The sequence below is a fragment of the Heliangelus exortis genome, chromosome 15 (assembly GCF_036169615.1).
Source record: "Heliangelus exortis chromosome 15, bHelExo1.hap1, whole genome shotgun sequence".
Taxonomy (NCBI): Eukaryota; Metazoa; Chordata; class Aves; order Apodiformes; family Trochilidae; genus Heliangelus; species Heliangelus exortis.
Window position 1 is genome coordinate 15,652,705 of NC_092436.1, and position 22,757 is coordinate 15,675,461.

General features: G+C 54.1%; 2 protein-coding genes across 3 annotated transcripts in view; both read left to right on the forward strand.

Moving 5' to 3' along the window:
- Window positions 1-2,428: 2,428 nt before the first annotated feature.
- On the forward strand, window positions 2,429-5,179 carry LOC139803241 (protocadherin alpha-13-like). Its single transcript, XM_071759181.1, has one exon. It carries the CDS (start codon window positions 2,516-2,518, stop codon window positions 5,177-5,179), a length of 2,664 nt encoding a protein of 887 aa, XP_071615282.1. The 5' UTR covers window positions 2,429-2,515.
- Window positions 5,180-7,416: 2,237 nt separating this feature from the next.
- Window positions 7,417-22,757, forward strand: part of LOC139802839 (protocadherin alpha-C2-like) — an 87,464-nt gene continuing 72,123 nt past the window's right edge. Inside the window, exon 1 of one of the 2 annotated variants that reach the window (XM_071758373.1) lies at window positions 7,417-11,717. In XM_071758373.1, coding sequence (XP_071614474.1) covers window positions 9,243-11,717 — 2,475 coding nt within the window. In that variant the 5' untranslated portion in view covers window positions 7,417-9,242. Of the gene's footprint in view, window positions 11,718-14,988; window positions 17,656-22,757 lie in introns of those variants that run through there. The other variant, XM_071758372.1, reaches the window with a different exon arrangement.

The window sequence follows — 22,757 nt, forward strand, 5'->3', positions numbered from 1 at the left end:
CAGCCTGGAAGAGCCTGCCAATCACTTTGTGTTCTCTGTATGTTCTCTGTGCCTGTGGTGAGGGAAGGTGAGGATGTGCAAAGTCCAGGGTTCTGTTCAGAGTGGGTTTCATTGCTGGGCTGTGCTGTGGTGGTGGAGCTTGGCTGTGGTTGCAGCAATCCTCTGAGTGTCACTGAGTGGGGCCTGGGGCATAAGGTGTGGGAAAGGTGGTTGAGCAGGGAAGAATCTTCCCTGAGGAAATGGAGATGCTGAGTAGAACATGGAATAGTTCATGGATGAAGATCTGGAGAATGTTTTTTTTTATATGGAGATGCCATTTTTAAAGGCTTAGAATATGGGATTCCAGTAGAAAACTGGGAAGCTGCCTGGTGCACAGGGTTTCTTGCCTGGGGTCCTCTCAGGGCCTCTCAAGTACTGAATATTCTTATGCCTTGTTGTCCATGTTCTTCCTTTCTGACGAGAAGTCATCCACCATGATCAAAGGCAACTTTGGTTATTTGTTCTTTATGAGGAACGTTGTTCCTGGACTTGATAGATTTAGTTTAATGGTTGCTAGAGTAAAGTTATAGTTTTATTTTATTATCTTGAACACCTTTTCCAAGTGGAATTATTCTGATATTCTGTGATCACACAGCCACGTGTAATGCTACAGGGATGCAATGAGTTACAGGTAAGTCACTCCTACCTACAGAAGGTGAGTCTGAGAGACAGGTGTGCATTTGTTGTGGTGTTGTCATGGTGCCTTCCTGTTGGATTGAGCAAATGTTGCCTGGATTAGGAGTTGGACTTGATAGCCTTTATGGGTCGCTGTGAACTTGAAATATTCTGTGACTGGAGCAGTAAAGCAGCACTTTCATCTGTCCTGAGCTTCCAGGCACAGCATGAACAAGTGGAAGCAAGCACAGGTGAAAGTGGGACATTAATACATTTTTTTGGAGTGGATGTGTTGGGTGTTGGGGGCTGTTCTCAGTGAACATGCTGTGTTTTTTCCATGTGGCTTTTGACAAGTAACTCCTGCTAGGAGTGAGACATATTCTGTGGCTACTAATGCCCTTGGGTATGGAGGCTCTTGGTGTGTTCCTGGAGGTTCTCCCATACTTGCCTGAAAGGGGAAGCAAGAGCTTCCCACTGATCATAGATGTGGAAAAGGAGCCAGGAAGAATGGCTCTTCATGGAATTACATGAAGAGTTCAGGAGATGTGGTTGCCCTGTGCTTTTTCAGCCTTTGTATTGACCCGTGATGGGTTTGATCTCTTTAAGGATAGACTCCTGGGTTGTTGAGCTGGTTGGAACCTTTTTGCACACAATTTCAGTCACCAGGTGTTTGTGGTTGTGTTTCTGAGAGTGGTGTTCTCTATTCCTTGCCATGTGATGTCCTTGCTCTGTGCTGGGTGCTTGCGAGGACTGGAGGCTGAAGAGTGTGGATTTCCTCCGGATAGGAAAGGGCAGTCTGTATGAGACAAAGAGGGAAGTCGAAGAGACAGCGAGAGAAAGTCAGGGAAAATAAGAGAATGAGAAATGGGGGAAGGAAGAGAAAGAAGGAAAGAAAAATGGAGAGAAAGAAGATGAAGAAAAGAGGAAAAGTCAAGGGTCCTTATAGCATGAACGCTTTTATCTCTGTACACAGAGAAGTGAGGGGGAGAAAGAGAAGTAGCATGAAATCATGTAAGGACGGAAGGTGCCAAAGAAGAGGAAGCAAGAGACGATACAGGAGATATCCAGGGTGCTCCGACCTTACCTCTAGGTGCTGAAAAGAGTAGGTCCTCCGGGTTAGAGAGCAGCTCTCGGGCACTTACAGCTCCTCGTTAGCACAGATGGAGCCGTAATTAGCGCTGATACACCCGTAATTAGCACTGATAGCTCCGTGTTTGATGACCTCATCTTCGGAGAGGGAGGCGACTTGGGAGCCCAGTGCGAGGAAGAAGAGTTAAAGCATGGGAAGAGAAGGGAGGACTCAGACACGGGACGGCAAAAAAGAAATGGAGGAGAAAGAGAAGGAAGAGGAAGATCAGCGGGGAAGAAATGAGAGAGGGAGAGAGAAGTGGGAAGGAAATGAAGTACTAGAAGAACAGAATGTGGAGGTAATAAATTTAAACAAAACAAGGAAAAAGAAAAAAAATACAAAAGAAAGGAATCTCTGCAAAGAACGGAAGAGTGGTCAAGAATAGAAAAGTAATGAGACGTGAAAAAAAGAGGAAGACGAAAAGGAAAAATAAAATGAAATTTGAAAAAGGGAGCAAGGTACAGAGAGGAGCTGAGGATGAAGGCAGCTTTTCAGCTGTGGGTGTCACGGAGCGTGTTGGGTGTTGGGAGCAGCACACGGTGTCGCTGCAGGCTCAGAAACGGCGGCGAGCGGCGAGGCGGCTCCGCCCCGGTGCGGCGGAGAGCCCGGCTGTGAGTGCGGGGGGGCGGCGCGGGGCCCCGGGCAGCAGAGCCGGTGCGTGCGGGCGGGCGGCGGCGGTAGGAGCCGTGCGGGGAGCGGGGGGCAGAGGCGGCGGCGGCGGCGGTGTGAGCGATGTGGGTGTGTTGCGGTGCGGTGCTGCGGGTGTTGTTGTTGGTGCAGGCGGCGTGGTGGGTGTCGGTGGGTCAGGTGCGGTACTCGGTGTCGGAGGAAGCCAAGGTCGGGACGGTGGTGGGGCGTGTGGCGCAGGACCTGGGCCTGGAGGCGGGCGATGCGGAGGCGCGGCGGCTGCGGCTGGTGGCGCAGGGCCGGCGGGCGAGCGTGGAGGTGAGCGGGGCGAGCGGGGCGCTGGTGGTGAGCTCGCGGCTGGACCGGGAGGAGCTGTGCGGGAAGAGCGCGCCGTGCGCCCTGCGGCTGGAGGTGCTGGTGGAGCGGCCGCTGCGCGTCTTCCACGTGGAGCTGGAGGTCACCGACATCAACGACAACGCCCCGGTCTTCCCCGTCGCCAGAAAAAACCTCAGCATCGCGGAATTTACAACCCTGCCCGGTTCCCGTTTCCCGCTGGAGGGCGCGTCGGATGCAGATATCGGATCTAACGCGCAGCTCTCCTACACGCTCAGCCCCACCGAGCATTTTAGAATAGAAGAAGAGAAATCGCGCAGTAAATCCTTGTTTCTGGTGCTCGCAAAACCCCTGGACCGGGAGACGGTTCCGGTGCACCGGCTGGTGGTGACGGCGAGTGACGGGGGCCGTCCGTCTCTGACGGGCACGATGGAGCTGGTGATCACGGTGCTGGATGTGAACGACAACGCGCCACAATTTAATCAGTCGGTTTACACCGTCATTTTACCCGAAGATGCCTCAGAGGGGACACTTGTGGCGCGGGTGAACGCCACGGATCCAGACTTGGGAATATATGGCGAAGTGATTTATGAAATTGAAGCTGTTGTTCCCCCCTCGGCCACGGATGTATTCAGTATCGATGCAAGAAGTGGGGAGATCCGACTGAGGGGTGCTCTGGATTTTGAGACAGTTTCTTTATACCATTTACATATTAAGGCAAAAGACAAGGGGACGCCTCCTCTCTTGGGTCACTGCAGCATTGAGCTGGAAGTGTTGGACGTGAACGACAACGCGCCCGAGGTGCGGGTGACGTCGCTGTCGGTGCCGGTGTCGGAGGAGGCGTCGGTGGGGACGGTGGTGGCCCTGCTGAGCGTGTCGGACCGTGACTCGGGGGCGAACGGTCGGGTGCGGTGCTGGGTGCGTCCGTCGTCGCCGTTCGGTCTGGTGTCGAGGTTGTCGGGGTCGTACTCGCTGGTGCTGCGTGAGGCGCTGGACCGCGAGCGGGTGTCGGAGTACGAGGTGGAGGTGTTGGCGGAGGACGGCGGGTCGCCGCCGCTGTCGGGGAGGCGCGGGGTGCGCGTGTCGGTGTCGGACGTGAACGACAACGCGCCGAGTTTCTCGCAGGCGGTGTACACGGTGCTGACGCGGGAGAACAACGCGGCGGGCGCGGAGCTGGGTCGCGTGTGGGCGCGTGACCCGGACGAGGCGGGGAACGGTCGCGTGAGGTACTCGTTGTGGGAGGCGGCGGTCGGGGGGTGGCGGTCGGCGTCGAGCTACGTGTCGGTGGACGCGGAGAGCGGTCGCGTGTGGGCGCTGCAGGCGCTGGACTACGAGGAGGTGCAGGTGCTGGAGTTCGAGGTGCGGGCGGTGGACGCGGGGGAGCCGCCGCTGAGCGGCAACGCGACGGTGCAGGTGTTCGTGGTGGACGAGAACGACAACGCGCCGTCGCTGCTGCCGGCTGCGGGCGGCGGTGCGGGTGGGGAGGCGGGCGGGGGAGCGAGAGGAGGAGCGGGCGGGTCGTTGGAGGCGTGGTCCGGGGAGGGTTCTGAGGCCCTCATGGTTCCGTCTTTGTGGGCGTGGGCGTCGTGGGGGTCTCCGGCGGGGCAGGTGGTGGCGAAGATCCGCGCGGTGGACGCGGACTCGGGGTACAACGCGTGGCTGCGGTACGAGCTGTGGGAGCCGCGGGGGAAGGCGCCGTTCCGCGTGGGTCTGTACAGCGGCGAGGTGAGGACGACGCGGGCGCTGGAGGAGGCGGACGGCCCGCGTCAGAGGCTGTTGATCGTGGTGCGGGACCACGGGGAGCCGCCGCGCTCGGTGACGGCCACGCTGAGCGTGTCGGTGGTGGAGGGCGCGGAGGCGGCGGCGGCGGTGGCGGCGGGGTCGTCGGGTCCGCGGGCGTCGTCGGTGTCAGAGGAGGTTTCGTTGCTGTCGTCGGCGTCGACGAACGTGTGGCTGGTGGTGGCGATCTGCGCGGTGTCGAGCCTGTTCGTGCTGGCGGTGGTGCTGTACGGGGCGTCGCGGTGGGCGCCGCGGGCGGGCGTGGTGTCGGGGCCCGGTCCGACGACGCTGGTGTGCGCCAGCGAAGTGGGGAGCTGGTCGTACTCGCAGCGGCAGAGCCGGAGCCTGTGCGTGGCGGAGGGCGCGGGCAAGAGCGATCTGATGGTTTTCAGCCCCAACTTCCCGCCGCCGCCCGGCGCCGCGGCGAAGGAGACGCAGCCGGAGCCGCCCGCTCTGCTGGACACGGTCAGTGGCCCTCCCTGTCCCGGCACTCGCCCTTTCCTTTCTCTTTTGTCTTTTTGTGGTCACGGAATTTCACCCCTTGGGCTTGTTCCCTGGATCCTTCTCTTGGTCCTTGATGGTGTTAATTGGTCGTTTTCCTTTATGTTTTGCCCGTTATGGACCTCCTCTGGCTCTTGCTTTATACAAGTGGGCTGAACGGTGATAGTGGCACGTCTGGCATCAGTTCCTTTCCACAGCTGCAGTTTGCTGCTGTGGGTGTTTTGTTGTCCCAGAAAGTGAAAACGCTCTTGCCACCCGAGCGTCCTGAAGGGGTGCAGGTGATGTGGGCTATGATGGCCACAGTCATCTGGTTGCTCTTTACTGTTTTACTTATCTGTGCTGACTGGTGATCGTGCTGTTATCAGGTGTGTTGGGTGGTTTTAAATTTTTGGTTTATTTTATTTTAAACTGAGAAATCTGTTCTCCCACTGCTTGATTTTTTTTTTTTTTTTTCTGTGGAAAACATGATGCCTGATAACAACTGGAGCCTCGGGAGCTTCAAACTCCTGAGTGGGGGTGAATTCTGAAGGGGGGCTGACAGTCCAGGGGGTTTTGCTGCCATCCACCGTGACCTGAACAGCTGGAGAGCTGCACAAAGGAACCTAATGAGGTTCCACAAGAGCATGTGTAGGTCCTGCACCTGGGAGGTGAAGAACCCCAAGCACCAATAGAGGTTAAGGGTGGACCTGTTGGAGGTAGAGCTGAGGAGAAGGATCTGGGAATCCTGATAGTAAATTATGCATGAGCCAGCAGTGTGCCCTCGTTGCCAAGATGGGCAGCAGAATCCTAGGTTTCCTAAAGAAGACTGTGGCCAGTAAGTCGAGGGAGGTCATTGTCCCCATCTGCTCATCCCTGGGTGGTCCACAGCTGGAATACTGCATCCAGTTCTGGGCTTCTCAGCCCAAGAGAGACAGGGAACTACTGGAGAGAGTCCAACGGGGGGCAACAAGGATGGCTGGAGAGTTGGAGCATCTCTCTTATGAGGAAAGGCTGAGAGAGATGGGACTCTTCAGCCTGGAGTAGAGAAGGCTGAGGGGAGACCTTATCAATGTCTACAAGTATCTAAAGGAGAGTTGTGCAAGGAAGATGGAGCCAGACTCTTCTCAGTAATTCCCAGTGACAGGGTGAGGCGCAACAGGCACAAACTGGAAATAGGAAATTCCATCTAAACATAAGAAAAAACTTATTTACTTTGAGGGTGATAAGGCACTGGTAGAGGCTGCCCAGGGAGGTTGTGGAGTCCTCTTCTCTGGAGATATTCAAAACCCACCTGGATGCAGTCCTGGTACTGAGCTCTAGGTGATCCTGCTGTAGTAGGGGAGTCGGACTAGATGATCTCTAGAGGTCCCTTCCAACTCTGATAATTCTGTAATGAAGTTTTAAATGATTTTTGATTCCTTCTTCAAGAAGAGTGCTGGGGGTGAGGAGCTCTTCAACCTGCTGTCTTTTTGTAGTGTTGGGAATGCATAGTAGTTTTGGTAGCCTCTAATGTTGCCGTGGTAATTCCTTGCTCCTCCTGACATGGGATTTGTAAGCAGTTGTAATGAGGTGGGGGGTGATATCTATGTGTTCTTGCTATCCCCTACTTTTGTACTTCAAGAGTTGAGCTCAGTAGAGCAGCTGTGCCCCCTTGTCATGTTTAACTCAGGTATGTACTTGCCATATCCTCACAGGTGCTCAGCTCTGGTTTCCTATGGTACAGCTTCTCCCCCTCAGCTGCTATTGGGAGGGGGGGGTTGTCCTTCAGCATTTTGTGTGGTTTTCTCAAAGAAAAATATTCATGCAGACTGGGATCAGAGCTATCACTGCTCTAGTCACAGAATATTTTATGAACTCTAATGTGCAGCTCTGTAGTGTTTCAATCTGAGATTGCTGAAAAATCACCAGAAGTTGATGGTGAAATTCAGGCAGCTGGGATGAGTCTGTCAGGCACTGTGTGGCTTTACATCCCTCTGTATGGTTTCTGTGCCAGCTGAAAGGGAAGGTGAGGATGTGCAAAGGCCTGGCTCCTGCCCAGAGCAGGGTAGCACTGTTGCTGACATCAGTCCTGTGAGTGAGACCATGTAGGGCCTGGGCATGCATCATGGTGAGGGTGACCTTGATTGGGGAAGAGTCTTGCCTGAGGGAAATGGTGATGTCTGTGTCTTTGGGGAAGGACTGGACATTGTCCTATGAATGGAGATCCCATTTGTGTGGGCATGAGACAGAAAATGACAGTAGAAAATCTCAGGTAGAGTCTCTACAAACAGTGCTCCTTTCCTGGGATCCTTTTAGGACCTGAAGATGGTTTGAATTTCTTGTACCATGTTGTTCTCTTCTTGTGTGTTACTGCAGTGAGATTATTCCTTTGGCATTCTTCTCTCTTCTTACAAAATACTCCCACCCTCCTATTTTTTCTCTCACTTGTGTGGGCAAAATGTTGGGGACAGTGGAAGAAATGAGATGCTCATTTTCAGCAGCTGTCAGGTCGCAGACATTCGGGTCATTTTTCATTGGTGTGTGTGATGACTTTTCTACTCTTCTGAGCTGAGGTTGACGCTGAGAGAATACCTCAGCTTTCAGGTCTTCCTCCTATTTCCCTGTGACAGAAGCACATAAGGGAGCCCTGTACACTGTACAGCGATTTCAAGGCTTTTTCAGAATGCGTGGCATCCTTTTTGATCCATCTTCCCCAGCAGTTTCGGATAAAGTTAAGCAGAAATGTCCCTTATAAGCAATTACTTAGCCCCTGAAAATGATTCTTTTCTGAAGAAGCAACCATTGATGCTGCGGGTAAGTCATTCATACCTAAAAAAGGTGAGTCAGGGAGAGAGGTGTACTTTTGTTCTGGGATTGTAGTGGTATCTCCATGTAGGTTTGTCTGAGTGTTGCCTCTATCGGGAGCTGGGCTCAGTTATCTTTACCTTACAACTTGAGATAGTCTGTGGATTTAGCAGCACAGCACCACACTGCCATCACTCCTTCCTTGCTGCTTCCCAGTACTCTGTAAGGATGTGAAAGGAAGCACGGATGGAGGTGGGACCTCAAGAGTTTCTTGGAGTGGATGTGTTGGGCATGAGGAAGTGTTCTCAGTGAAAATGCTGTGGCTTTTCCATCATGGATTTTCATGGGTGGGTCATGTAGGAGTGGGAGAGATTCCGTGGGGACCCTGGGCACGGGGGTTTGCTATGTGCCTGCTTGGAGAGGAAAGGAAGAGTTTGACATTGATGGTGCAGGTGGAAAAGGAGGCCGGAGGAATGGTTCTTCATCGAGGTACATGAGCAGTGGTCGGGAACTGTTGCTGCACTGTGCTTGTCAGAGGAAGAAGAGAATGAAGCAAAGAACAAAGAAGAGGAAGAAGATAAGGAAAGGATGAATGGTAAAACGTGCTTACAGGCATGGACCACAGGCGGGTGAGGGGATGAAAAGGAGACAAGAGGAGGCAAGCACTGAAAAAATGAAGTTGTCGAAGACGAGAAAGCAGGAGACAATAGAGGAGGTGCTTCGATCTTGCCTCTAGACGCTGATTGGAGTGGGTCCCTGAAAGCCTCCCCTTTGATCAGAGTATGAAGCTCCGGAGCTGAAACACCGTAATTAGTGCTAATGGCCCGCAATAAGCGCCGATAGCTCCGTCTCTGATGGTCGCACCCGCAAGGCCAGAGAAGATTGGGGAGCTGGAAGTGCAAATGAAGACGACAGAAAGATGAAAGGAGAAACACGAAGAGAAAATAGAATCGGGCACGGCAGGGGAAAACAGAAAAGCAGAAGAAAAGTGAGGCAAGACAGAAAATAAGGCTGAAGTAACAGAGAGAAAAGAAGGAAGATAAGGAAATAGAAAACGTAAAGTAGACATGAGAAAGGAAGACAGAACCTGGAACGAAAAAAAAAAAAAGTAATCTGTACAAGCAATGGAAATAAAAAATAAGGAGGGGAGAGGAAAAGAGAGGAAAGAAGAAAGGCGACCGGAAAAAAAAAAGTCCGGAGAGGAGATGACCGTTTCAGAGCCATTTGCTCGCTCGGTGTCACGGAGCGTGTTGGGTGTTGGGAGCAGCACACGGTGTCGCTGCAGGCTCAGAAACGGCGGCGAGCGGCGAGGCGGCTCCGCCCCGGTGCGGCGGAGAGCCCGGCTGTGAGTGCGGGGGGGCGGCGGAGAGCCCCGGGCAGCAGAGCCGGTGCGTGCGGGCGGCAGCGGTAGGAGCCGTGCGGGGAGCGGGGGGCAGAGGCGGCGGCGGTGTGAGCGATGTCGGTGTGTTGCGGTGCGGTGCTGCGGGTGTTGTTGTTGGTGCAGGCGGCGTGGTGGGTGTCGGTGGGTCAGGTGCGGTACTCGGTGTCGGAGGAAGCCAAGGTCGGGACGGTGGTGGGGCGTGTGGCGCAGGACCTGGGCCTGGAGGCGGGCGATGCGGAGGCGCGGCGGCTGCGGCTGGTGGCGCAGGGCCGGCGGGCGAGCGTGGAGGTGAGCGGGGCGAGCGGGGCGCTGGTGGTGAGCTCGCGGCTGGACCGGGAGGAGCTGTGCGGGAAGAGCGCGCCGTGCGCCCTGCGGCTGGAGGTGCTGGTGGAGCAGCCGCTGCGCGTCTTCCACGTGGAGCTGGAGGTCACCGACATCAACGACAACGCCCCGGTCTTCCCCGTCGCCAGAAAAAACCTCAGCATCGTGGAATTTAATACCCTGCCCGGTTCCCGTTTCCCGCTGGAGGGCGCGTCGGATGCAGATATCGGATCTAACGCGCAGCTCTCCTACACGCTCAGCCCCACCGAGCACTTCGCGTTGGATTTACAGCGGAGTGACGAATACCGAGAATCCCTGTTTCTGGTGCTTACAAAACCCCTGGACCGGGAGACGGTTCCGGTGCACCGCCTGGTGGTGACGGCGAGTGACGGGGGCCGTCCGTCTCTGACGGGCACGATGGAGCTGGTGATCTCGGTGCTGGACGCCAACGACAACGCGCCCCAGTTCAACCAGTCCGTGTATAAAGTGCAGCTGCCCGAGAACGCTCCAGAGGGGACATTGGTGGCGCGGGTGAACGCCACGGATCCGGACATTGGAAGCAATGCCGACATGACGTTCAGTGCGAGTAACTCATATCCCGCAAAGGGATTAAACCTGTTCAGTTTAAATCCGAAAACGGGTGAGATCCATCTGACGGGAGTCCTGGACTTTGAAGACGTCCGTTCATACGAGATACAAGTCGAGGCCACGGATAAGGGGACGCCACCTCTCTCGGGTCACTGCAAAGTGGTGGTGGAGGTGTTGGACGTGAACGACAACGCGCCCGAGGTGCGGGTGACGTCGCTGTCGGTGCCGGTGTCGGAGGAGGCGTCGGTGGGGACGGTGGTGGCCCTGCTGAGCGTGTCGGACCGTGACTCGGGGGCGAACGGTCGGGTGCGGTGCTGGGTGCGTCCGTCGTCGCCGTTCGGTCTGGTGTCGAGGTTGTCGGGGTCGTACTCGCTGGTGCTGCGTGAGGCGCTGGACCGCGAGCGGGTGTCGGAGTACGAGGTGGAGGTGTTGGCGGAGGACGGCGGGTCGCCGCCGCTGTCGGGGAGGCGCGGGGTGCGCGTGTCGGTGTCGGACGTGAACGACAACGCGCCGAGTTTCTCGCAGGCGGTGTACACGGTGCTGACGCGGGAGAACAACGCGGCGGGCGCGGAGCTGGGTCGCGTGTGGGCGCGTGACCCGGACGAGGCGGGGAACGGTCGCGTGAGGTACTCGTTGTGGGAGGCGGCGGTCGGGGGGTGGCGGTCGGCGTCGAGCTACGTGTCGGTGGACGCGGAGAGCGGTCGCGTGTGGGCGCTGCAGGCGCTGGACTACGAGGAGGTGCAGGTGCTGGAGTTCGAGGTGCGGGCGGTGGACGCGGGGGAGCCGCCGCTGAGCGGCAACGCGACGGTGCAGGTGTTCGTGGTGGACGAGAACGACAACGCGCCGTCGCTGCTGCCGGCTGCGGGCGGCGGTGCGGGTGGGGAGGCGGGCGGGGGAGCGAGAGGAGGAGCGGGCGGGTCGTTGGAGGCGTGGTCCGGGGAGGGTTCTGAGGCCACGGTTCCGTCTTTGTGGGCGTGGGCGTCGTGGGGGTCTCCGGCGGGGCAGGTGGTGGCGAAGATCCGCGCGGTGGACGCGGACTCGGGGTACAACGCGTGGCTGCGGTACGAGCTGTGGGAGCCGCGGGGGAAGGCGCCGTTCCGCGTGGGTCTGTACAGCGGCGAGGTGAGGACGACGCGGGCGCTGGAGGAGGCGGACGGCCCGCGTCAGAGGCTGTTGATCGTGGTGCGGGACCACGGGGAGCCGCCGCGCTCGGTGACGGCCACGCTGAGCGTGTCGGTGGTGGAGGGCGCGGAGGCGGCGGCGGCGGTGGCGGCGGGGTCGTCGGGTCCGCGGGCGTCGTCGGTGTCAGAGGAGGTTTCGTTGCTGTCGTCGGCGTCGACGAACGTGTGGCTGGTGGTGGCGATCTGCGCGGTGTCGAGCCTGTTCGTGCTGGCGGTGGTGCTGTACGGGGCGTCGCGGTGGGCGCCGCGGGCGGGCGTGGTGTCGGGGCCCGGTCCGACGACGCTGGTGTGCGCCAGCGAAGTGGGGAGCTGGTCGTACTCGCAGCGGCAGAGCCGGAGCCTGTGCGTGGCGGAGGGCGCGGGCAAGAGCGATCTGATGGTTTTCAGCCCCAACTTCCCGCCGCCGCCCGGCGCCGCGGCGAAGGAGACGCAGCCGGAGCCGCCCGCTCTGCTGGACACGGTCAGTGGCCCTCCGTGTCCTTCCCCTTGCTCTTTCTCTCGCTCTCTACACCCTTTCTCTGGTCACGGGCTTTTGGGAGGCGCGATCGTCCCGTATATATTGACTGCAGTGAATACTTGGTGGGTGCTTGCTCTCTGAATGGTCACTGTCGGTTTCATTATGTCGTTCGTCTGCAAATTTTTGCAGCGCTGAAGGTTTGGATTTTTAAAAAATTTTTTGCCACACACTTGTTTTCCTCGAGTATGGAATTTCTGCTCCTAGTTTCCATATCAGTATGACCTCGATGCTTATATCTTCATGTGAGCTTTTAGTCTGTTTCATCTTTGTGTGGTGTAGGGTGTGCTACTGTGTTCTGTAGCACTTGTTAGCATTTTTAATAAGTAGATTCGGAGTTTGAGAGTGTAAGCTAGGATTTAAGGTATTCCTGGGAATGTGCAGTCATAACCTGTTCTGAAAAGATTAAGTTGACTGGAATTTCCTGAAATGTTGAAGGTGGATGGGTGTTTCTCGTGGTGTCATCTAACCTAGTTAGTCATGCCTTTGCTTCCTATCATTCTTCATGGTAGTTCTGCTTTAAAGACCTCTGTCATGTTCAGGATAGTCTTCTATTTTTTTAACACGTGGAAATGTTCCTCAGACCGAAGCTGCTGTACGTATTTGGTCATCCTGCTGCCATCCTTTGAAAATCCTCTTTATCTCCTCTCTTCGTTCCATGTTAGGAATGAGAGGACCTTCACAAATATTCCAAGTTGTTGTTTCAGAATCACTGACAGTCTCTGTTGAAGCCACATATTAATTTGTTCAGCTTTTTGGTGTCCTGCATGGACAATCTTTTGCCATTTTCCTGCCTCGGTATTCAATGTCATCAACTGTTTCTGCAGTACTTCTCAGCAGATCTGTATTTTTACTCTTTTTACTCTGCTTTGTAGGGTGGTATCTCCTGTAACCTTTGTTACACCACTCTCTATGACTTTTTGAGATACCGTGCCATTTCCTGGCAAAGATCTCTGCTTGACTTCAGTGTTGACCTTATGATGATGCTCAAATGATCAGGTTTGGTTTTCCTGCCATCTGAGTAGTTAATCCTAATTCCAAGTGCCTCAATTCAGCTTTGTTTCATTTTCCATTGAGTGTCTTCACTTGCGTGCGTCTTCCTGTACTGCAGGCAGGGTACTTTTAGTGAATTTTTTGCTTTTTGCTGCTGTGAATCAGTGGTTTTCTGCCTAATTAGAGGTCTGTTCTCCTTTTTGATTCTCCTCTGCGAAAGAGATCATGCAAAGTGGCCACAGTTGGTACTCCAGGTTCTCCTCTGTTCACCTTGCATGTCATATATTACTTTATGAGTTACTACAGAATTACTGTGGACATGGAAAAGGTAGTAGAAGGATTTAATGTTGCCCATTTCTAAGTATGATGTGAATGTACTTTCCAAAACAAAGTAATTAACAGCAGAAGAGCACAAACCAAGGTAGGTGTGAAAAACGTGCAGCTGTAGTGTTGTATTAGGCAAGATATATTGCCAGAGGATTTGTTTTGTTGGGGTGAATATGTTTGTAGAAGCCCCTCAGCTACAGTTCCTTACTCTGATGGTTCCAGGTACGCTGCTGTGGTAGGCTTTGTATTTCCTTTATTTATTTATTTTCTTCCTGAGGATACTTTTAAAAATAAACAGTGATTTTGTATCTTCTTGTGAGCGTACATTATGGTGATTGTGTGAATGTGAACTGGGATGATACTTGATAGTCCTGATTCCCCCACACAGGGTGCTTTAGCTTGCTTTTCTTCAGAGATGTGTCAGTCATTGTGAGCAAGAGCCCTGTTGTTAAATAGTGTTGACTGCTTGATTTCACTTTGTGCCCCTTGCTATCACTGTGCTTCATTGTCCTGTACTATTTATTTCAAGAGAATTATTTACTTCAAGAGAATTATGTGAATCTTCGGGATTATTTTTGCATCCGCTTCTATGAAGGTGGAATTTCTGTTTCTACCTCCACAGAAGTGGGCACAGAAACACCAGCGATACAACAGGGATTTGAGTGGCTGGACAAAACCTGTTTGCTTCTCCAGCCCAGAATCTCTAAAATCGTGAACAGCAATCCTTGAACTCAGCCCTGACAGTGGAGACCTGGAAATAAATCAAGGCAACTGTTGGAATAGCAACAGGTGTAATTAAAGATGATCCACTGATAGACCCACATGGACTGTTTTTTGGGGTTTTTTTTGCATTTGCTATCTTCATTTAGTTTGGACCTCCTCTGGCACTGTTGATACTTCTCTAGTAGAACCAGCAGCTCAGTACCGTGTGAAATCATCCATTTTGTGTTGCTGCCTGGTCTATGTGGTGGGGTAGCAGCCGTGTCTGTAGTGTAGAGACCGTGATGACGTGGGGATGGGTTGCAACATAAACTGGACCGTGCCAGAGCAGTGGTTGCAGCCCTGTTGGGTTGTCTTCAGCTATGGGATGGGTGGATGACTGTATTACAGCCTGGGGTAGCTCATATCCATCAGTAATGGGCACAGTGTTTGCTGTACCGTGAGTGCCTGCCTGCCTAAAAAGGTAAGAAAGAACTCATCGATCACTGTCATAAAGCCGTGGAAAAATAGTGACGGAAAAATACACTGTTTCTGCTTGCTTTTAAATTTGCTGCACTGGACACAACTAATTTCCGTGTGAATCTGTTTGTTCTGGAGATTTTAATTTCTGTAAAAGGAAGACCAATTCTTCTCCAATAGTGGAAGCAGCTGGGCTGTCTTTGCAGAGGAAAAAATCAACGAGGAAACTGAATTAAGGCTTCTCAGCAACGTGTAGAGAAGACAAAAGTCAGGAGGTGGGAAGTGGGGTAGGTTCATTTCAGTGAAGACCTTCACAGCTGTGATTTCTGGGTTTATGTAGATGCTTAGAAAACGTCTTGTCAAGTATGTATGTCAGTTAAAGTGCGATTAGGGAAGAAAGGAAGAAGACGAGGAAGATCGGAAAAATCCAGAAAAAAGGAAGAATAAAAGAAGAAACAAGACAACATAGAAAAGAGAAAAAAAATTGAGAGAAAGAGAAAAAAATAAAGGAAAAACAGATTAGGAAGAGACGAAGGAAGAGGAAAGAAGGAGGAAACAGAGAACGATATGTTTTCGTTTTTAAAGGAAGGGAATGTTCCGAAGGGATGTCCCGGACGGTGTCGTCAGAGCGAGCGAAGTCGCATCCGGTCCCTCCCTGGGGCGGGGGTCGCAGCCGCAGCAGGAGCCGCACGCGGCCGCCAGGTGGCGCTGCTGCCCAGGAAGGCGCCGAGAAAGCGGCGGCTCCACCCCGGCCGCGGTGTCTGCAGCGAGCGGCGGCTGGGACGGACCGGACCGGGCCGAACCGGGCCGCCAAGAACAGAGCGACGATACAGGAAACCTTAAGGCGAGCGTGAGGGAGCCGTGCGGGGAGCGGAGTGCGGCGGCGTTGTGAGCGATGTCGGTGTGTTGCGGTGCGGTGCTGCGGGTGTTGTTGTTGGTGCAGGCGGCGTGGTGGGTGTCGGTGGGTCAGGTGCGGTACTCGGTGTCGGAGGAAGCCAAGATCGGGACGGTGGTGGGGCGTGTGGCGCAGGACCTGGGCCTGGAGGCGGGCGATGCGGAGGCGCGGCGGCTGCGGCTGGTGGCGCAGGGCCGGCGGGCGAGCGTGGAGGTGAGCGGGGCGAGCGGGGCGCTGGTGGTGAGCTCGCGGCTGGACCGGGAGGAGCTGTGCGGGAAGAGCGCGCCGTGCGCCCTGCGGCTGGAGGTGCTGGTGGAGCGGCCGCTGCGCGTCTTCCACGTGGAGCTGGAGGTCACCGACATCAACGACAACGCCCCGGTCTTCCCCGTGAAGGAAGAAGCTTTTACTATCGCGGAATCCTCCCTTCCCGGTTCCCGTTTCCCGCTGGAGGGCGCGTCGGATGCAGATATCGGATCTAACGCGCAGCTCTCCTACACCCTCAGCTCCACCGAGCACTTCTCTCTTGATCACCAAGGGAATAACGACGAGACCGCGTCCTTGGCTCTTGTATTAACGAAACCTCTGGACCGCGAGTCGGTTCCGGTGCACCGCCTGGTGGTGACGGCGAGTGACGGGGGCCGTCCGTCTCTGACGGGCACGATGGAGCTGGTGATCTCGGTGCTGGACGCCAACGACAACGCGCCCCAGTTCAACCAGTCCGTGTATAAAGTGAAACTCTTAGAGGGTTCAGACCTCGGGACTTTGTTAATCACGCTCAGTGCCACGGACCTGGACGAAGGAAGCAACAGTGATATTACGTATTTATTCGGTAGGCGTGTGTCTACTGAAGTGAAAGAAATGTTCTCTATCGACGAAAAGAAAGGGGAAATCAGACTCCGAGGGAAGTTGGACTACGAAGAAATGAACAGTTATGAGATCATGGTCGAAGCGAGAGACAGTGGCACCCCTCCGCTGTCGGGTCACTGCAAAGTGGTGGTGGAGGTGTTGGACGTGAACGACAACGCGCCCGAGGTGCGGGTGACGTCGCTGTCTGTGCCGGTGTCGGAGGAGGCGTCGGTGGGGACGGTGGTGGCCCTGCTGAGCGTGTCGGACCGTGACTCGGGGGCGAACGGTCGGGTGCGGTGCTGGGTGCGTCCGTCGTCGCCGTTCGGTCTGGTGTCGAGGTTGTCGGGGTCGTACTCGCTGGTGCTGCGTGAGGCGCTGGACCGCGAGCGGGTGTCGGAGTACGAGGTGGAGGTGTTGGCGGAGGACGGCGGGTCGCCGCCGCTGTCGGGGAGGCGCGGGGTGCGCGTGTCGGTGTCGGACGTGAACGACAACGCGCCGAGTTTCTCGCAGGCGGTGTACACGGTGCTGACGCGGGAGAACAACGCGGCGGGCGCGGAGCTGGGTCGCGTGTGGGCGCGTGACCCGGACGAGGCGGGGAACGGTCGCGTGAGGTACTCGTTGTGGGAGGCGGCGGTCGGGGGGTGGCGGTCGGCGTCGAGCTACGTGTCGGTGGACGCGGAGAGCGGTCGCGTGTGGGCGCTGCAGGCGCTGGACTACGAGGAGGTGCAGGTGCTGGAGTTCGAGGTGCGGGCGGTGGACGCGGGGGAGCCGCCGCTGAGCGGCAACGCGACGGTGCAGGTGTTCGTGGTGGACGAGAACGACAACGCGCCGTCGCTGCTGCCGGCTGCGGGCGGCGGTGCGGGTGGGGAGGCGGGCGGGGGGGCGAGAGGAGGAGCGGGCGGGTCGTTGGAGGCGTGGTCCGGGGAGGGTTCTGAGGGCCTCATGGTTCCGTCTTTGTGGGCGTGGGCGTCGTGGGGGTCTCCGGCGGGGCAGGTGGTGGCGAAGATCCGCGCGGTGGACGCGGACTCGGGGTACAACGCGTGGCTGCGGTACGAGCTGTGGGAGCCGCGGGGGAAGGCGCCGTTCCGCGTGGGTCTGTACAGCGGCGAGGTGAGGACGACGCGGGCGCTGGAGGAGGCGGACGGCCCGCGTCAGAGGCTGTTGATCGTGGTGCGGGACCACGGGGAGCCGCCGCGCTCGGTGACGGCCACGCTGAGCGTGTCGGTGGTGGAGGGCGCGGAGGCGGCGGCGGCGGCGGTGGCGGCGGGGTCGTCGGGTCCGCGGGCGTCGTCGGTGTCAGAGGAGGTTTCGTTGCTGTCGTCGGCGTCGACGAACGTGTGGCTGGTGGTGGCGATCTGCGCGGTGTCGAGCCTGTTCGTGCTGGCGGTGGTGCTGTACGGGGCGTCGCGGTGGGCGCCGCGGGCGGGCGTGGTGTCGGGGCCCGGTCCGACGACGCTGGTGTGCGCCAGCGAAGTGGGGAGCTGGTCGTACTCGCAGCGGCAGAGCCGGAGCCTGTGCGTGGCGGAGGGCGCGGGCAAGAGCGATCTGATGGTTTTCAGCCCCAACTTCCCGCCGCCGCCGGGCACAGCGGCAGAAAACAGTTCTGCGAATGGGCCTTCTCTGTCCCCATTTTCTTCAGGCGCGGTAAGCGTAGTCGCTTATGTGTTTTTTCATTGTATTTCTTCCCGTTGTGTTTTTTTTCCACGTTTTTCATTTCATGAATTACGGGTCTATTAAAACTTTTTTTTTTTTTTTTGAGTTTTACAATTTTAAGTCCTATCTTTAGGTTGCTGTTGCATGTAGCCGTAATTATCTGCGTTGGTTTTTTGTTTGTTTGTTTTTTTTTTTTCCTCTGCCCTGTAGTGCGTTTTACATGGCAGTTGTAGGTCTTAGTGGATCATATTTCTATATTTATTTTAAACTGTCTTTCACCATATGGAAACGTGCGATGCGTGCCTAGGAATTTGGTGATTTCCCTCAGGTTGACTGTATTAGTTATGCTTGAAAGCACGTGTGTTTTTTCTCTGTTTGATGAATGAATAGTGGATTCCTGTTCATTAAGGGTTTGCCGGGGTTTTATTAGTTTAGCTGGGTGGTATGTTTTACCCGTCTCATGAAGTGAAAGGTAGGAGGTGCAGTGAGCATGTGCGTTTTGTTGAGTTTTCTACTAACAGAAGTTTTATACGAAGAATGTAGGAAAAAACCTCCAAAACCTCGCAGGTCATTGGTTCAACAAATACAAGCGTCGTCTTTACGGGAGGGCTGAAAAACTGTAATGAAAGTTGAAAACTTCATGTCCGTTTAAAGATAAATGGTGGGGGTCAATTGTCTCTCTCTGGTGTATAGAAAAAAACGTGATCGCATCCAGCGAATTTCTCTCTCGTTTTTGCAGGTGTTTTAGATCCCTTATTAAGGGCTCTGTGTTTGAGTAATTTGTGTATTTACTGGGGATTGGTTTTCTAGCCTGCTGGGCTCCTGTTATCTGATATTCCTGGGGAGAATGGGTTATCACCTCTCTAAGTATGCGTGAACAGCCTTCACCTGTGAGTAACAAGGCTTATCCCAGAGCTGTAGCTTAATTCTCATGGACGTGTCAAGAAGGCAGGGACAGCAAACCGTCACCTCATAAAGGGTAATATTTTTATTAAGTTTCACAAAGGTTTCACTGATTTTGTAGAAGAGAAATGGGAGATGAGAAATGGGAATAGGATGGGGAAAAAAAAAGAGATGGGAAAGCACAGCAGTTTCCCTCAGGTGTGGGGAGCAATTCTTTTGCTTGGGTTATCATTAAGGTGATTAAATCTTAACGCAAATCATTTGGTGCAGGGGAGGCTTCGGTTTCAGCATGGTTTCTCTCCGTTTCTCTGGCTGCAGTAAGGAATTGCAAATCTGAACGAGATTTACTGTAGATATTTGTGAATTATTCTCAGTGTTGTAGGATATTTCAGTATTTCTGAAGTTTCAACTTTAGAAACAGAGCTCACGGATGCTTCTGCTTCGTAGCATAGTCTGGGCAGCAGTTGCTATCAGAAAGAGCCAGAACTATTAAATTAATGTCTTGAACAGGGCTGTCCGTCGCTGGTAGCCAGCGCTGTTACCGGGCATGATGCGATCGTTGCAGTCGAGGCGGAGCTACCGACCGGGAGCTTCCGCGGGGGGAGGCGGGCGGGGGAGCCACGGCTTCAGCTCCCGCAGCGCTGCGGCGGTCGGAGGCTGTTTCGCAGCCTCGGAACTGAGGAACAGGCAGGAAAATGAGCAGCACGGCAGCCGGAGATATTGTGAGAGTCAGTGGATGATCGTTTAGGAACTGTCCCCTCCGCCCCTTCTACCGAGCCCGGTGGGCTCTGACTGGGGGTAAATACACCAATTTCCGCCGTCCCAAGGGACGAGTTCTTGAGGGCAGGATAGCCAGGTGCACGCTGTGAGTCCGTATTTCTGTGGCTTGATGTGAGTAATGGGGATTTTCATGGGGTTCGCTGAAATCCCGAAATCTTCTGCGTTCGAGATTTTTCTCCCGGACTCCTTGTAGTCACCTCCCCTCCCGCTGTCCCCACGAAGCAGTTGCGGGTTCCTGCGGCTTGCTAAGGGACATCTGGAGATCTCTGCCAGCAGGCATTGCCTGCTCCGCGGAGCGAGGAGGGCACTGGGTCTGCGGGAACAGGAACGGAGCAGCCTAGCCCTGCAGCAGCAGAGCTGCCCTGTCCCACCCCCTTTTTCAGGGGGGACACGGGGCTCGAGTGAGCCCGTGGGATGGGGGGGCTGCCCTGCTGGGTACCGAGAGGGAGGAGCCCGGAGTTTCGGGTTACCGTGGATATCCCTGTCCTTGCTCTTAACCCTGCCCGGGGTAGCCCACGTGTGGTATTGGGATTCCTGCGGCTCCGTCACCGGCTCCTCGCTGGCTATCCCGGCACGGTCCGAAGAGGAGCCCCTCGTTTTGGGACCTGTCTTTCTCAACCTATAGAGAAATCCTACTTCCTGTCGGGCTCCTTTCAGTGCAAGAGGAGCTTTTCATGCTCCTTCCAGGCGGATACGGAGGCTGGGGTTCCGTGTGGGTCCAGGGGCAGCTGCCCGGGTGGACAACTCATTGGTTCCCCTTGGATGAGAACCCCGGGGCTGTCGCTCCCTCTGCTCACCCAAGGGATTCAGCCCCTTCTGCTGCCTCCCGCTGAAAAGCCGTGTCCTAATTTAGCACCATCGGCACTTCTGAGTTTCCGGTGAGTGCCTCTGGGATTTTCCCGAGCCTGAGGGGAGCGGGACGTGTCCCGCACAGCTCCGCGTCTCTGAATTACCCGCGGAAACGGCGCCTTCAGATCATTGTTGATGTAGATGATGCTGCTCAGACACGAGTGGTTGTTCGTGTGGTGCTGCCATGTGCTTCGCATCCCCGAGGTAACCTGGTTTTGTTCTGCACCGTAATTTTCTTGCCTTTGCTTCTTGAAGAATTTTCTCTTGCTATCATTGTTCTGAGCCCAATGTGCCCGGCTGGACTAATTGCTGGAAAAAGGGGTGATTAGCTAAAAATATAAGACTGGGCAAGAGAAAAGAGTACTTGAGGGACACTCCGGGCTCTGACGTGGTGTAAATGCAGGGCTGGAACTGCCTGTTGGGAGGAAGGATGTGGAGGAAGCTCTGTGTGAGCATCAGGGAGGGGCAGATGATGCAAGGGGTTGTGTAGCTGTGGGTGAGACTGCAAAGGTCCTGGACTGTGCCTTTGGGATTGTGAAAATATGGAATTCTTTGGCGAGTTGGGTCAAACCAGCTTTAAGAATGGGAAGGGAATTTGGAGATCGGCAAATTGAAGGCAAAGATGAGAGGTTTTAAGCTCAAAGGGGAGGGGTTTTAAATGGTGATTATGTTGTCTTGGTGTGATACCAAAGGAAGTGTCTTCATTAAAAGTGTTTAATAAGATTTATGTGTAAATAATGTAATTCGGGTTAAGTGTCTTGAGATATAAATAATGTAATTCGGGTGTCTTGAGATGGAGAGGAGGACTTTGAGACTGGAGACCCTGAAAAGAGGGGTTAGGTGACAAAATGAGTGAGAGTGAAGAACTTGAAGCACCCTTGAGACCCCTTGGGCAGCCGGATGGGGGAAGTTGAGCATCAATGGGCAGAGTGCACACAGGACAAGGCTGGATTCTACCCCTGGCACGTAGTGTTCCTTCCTTCTGGGCAGGAATGGCTGTGGTGTAGCTGGCTCTGGATATTTAACACTGCTAAGCACTGGATTTTGACAGGTCTGAGTGGTACGTGGATCAGGCACTGATCCAAGGCTGGACTGGGAAGGCAGTGCTGTAGAAGCTGGACATTGAGGTGGCCTAAAACATGCATGTTCCACTTAGCTAAGCTGCCTGACTTCTGGGGACATCAGTGTCTGCAGCAGGGTGTGGATATGGACAGCAGGACAAGGGATGGCAAAATACTAAAGCAGGGTTGTAAGGTTTAAAAATGTTTAAAAAAAGTGAATTGAAGGCAAGATCCCTTAGGGCCCTGTGAACAGGGATTAGGTTTGCTACCAAATTAAAGAGATGTAGTTGAAAGCTGGAAAAGTTATTTCAATAGTAAATGAGTGAATTAAAGACAAAATCCATGTAGGCTCCCAGATACTTCTCAAGAAGTGAGTACTTCTTGGAAAGAAGCAGAGGGATAATTACATTGATTTTGACCATATAAATTTCTGCAAGTGCTGCTGGGACTTGAGGCACATAACCACAACTTCTTGTTCCAATATTAAGATTTAAAGAAAATCTGCCTTTGGGTGAGTTTGTGTGTTCAACAGGAGAATCTTGAGGCCAAAATTCTTGGTTTTTTTAGTTGCTAACCCAGTCATAGATGGGTGAGCAGGTTCTGTGTGTGCAGCTGGGACACCAACATGGTCTGCTGTAGCCTTCCCATGCAGGTGGGTGTTTCTTTGCTGCAGCTCAATGTTCAGTGAATTTTATCAGTCTTTCCTATGACTTTAATGGAGTTTATTAAATTGGTTCAGGGTGTTTCTAATGACTGCATCACTACAGAGAAGGAAATCAAGCAACTTTTTCATTTATTCTAGAGAACATCATATACTGGCAGAAGTTTAGGGCAAAGTTGGGGTGGGAGGAGTCTGGATGGCAATTTTAAGGTGGGTAGCTGGGAACTGGGGATTTCTGCAGCTTCCAATCAAGGAAAAAGAAACAAACAGCAAGTTGTAAATACTGAGATTGTAATACTGTGTGCAATGGTCCTTTGAGCAAATTCACATAGTGTGTGAATTAAGGTGGATGCACACGAGCTCTGCAGCTCCTGCACTCAGCATCCATCCCCCTTTCCCTGCAGCCCTAACACATGCTGTAGTGTCAACACAGTTGAAGTAAAATGCAATATTCAGGTACTGTCAGGAGTGACTGGTGGTCAAAAGTTGTAATATCTGCAGATATTTGTGCTGGGCCAAAGCTTGCTCTGGTGTGGGCAGGGCAGGAACCTCACTGGGAGGCTTTACTGAGTTGTGAGGATGCAAAGAGATTTTTTTGAAATATATCTATTTATTTATTTAAATTTATTTTACAACTTTTGGCTGTGGTACTGATTTTTCTCCTGCTTTGAATGGCCTCGATAGTCTGTGTAACTGAAATGCTGTCTTTACCTTTCCTGGGAATTCTCAGCTTGCATTCTAAACACAGTGAATGGAAGAAGGGTTAAGATCTGTCCTTGTCACACGTTTCTAGCCTCTTGCTTTTGATCGATCAGGATCTTGTGCTAACAAGATCTCAC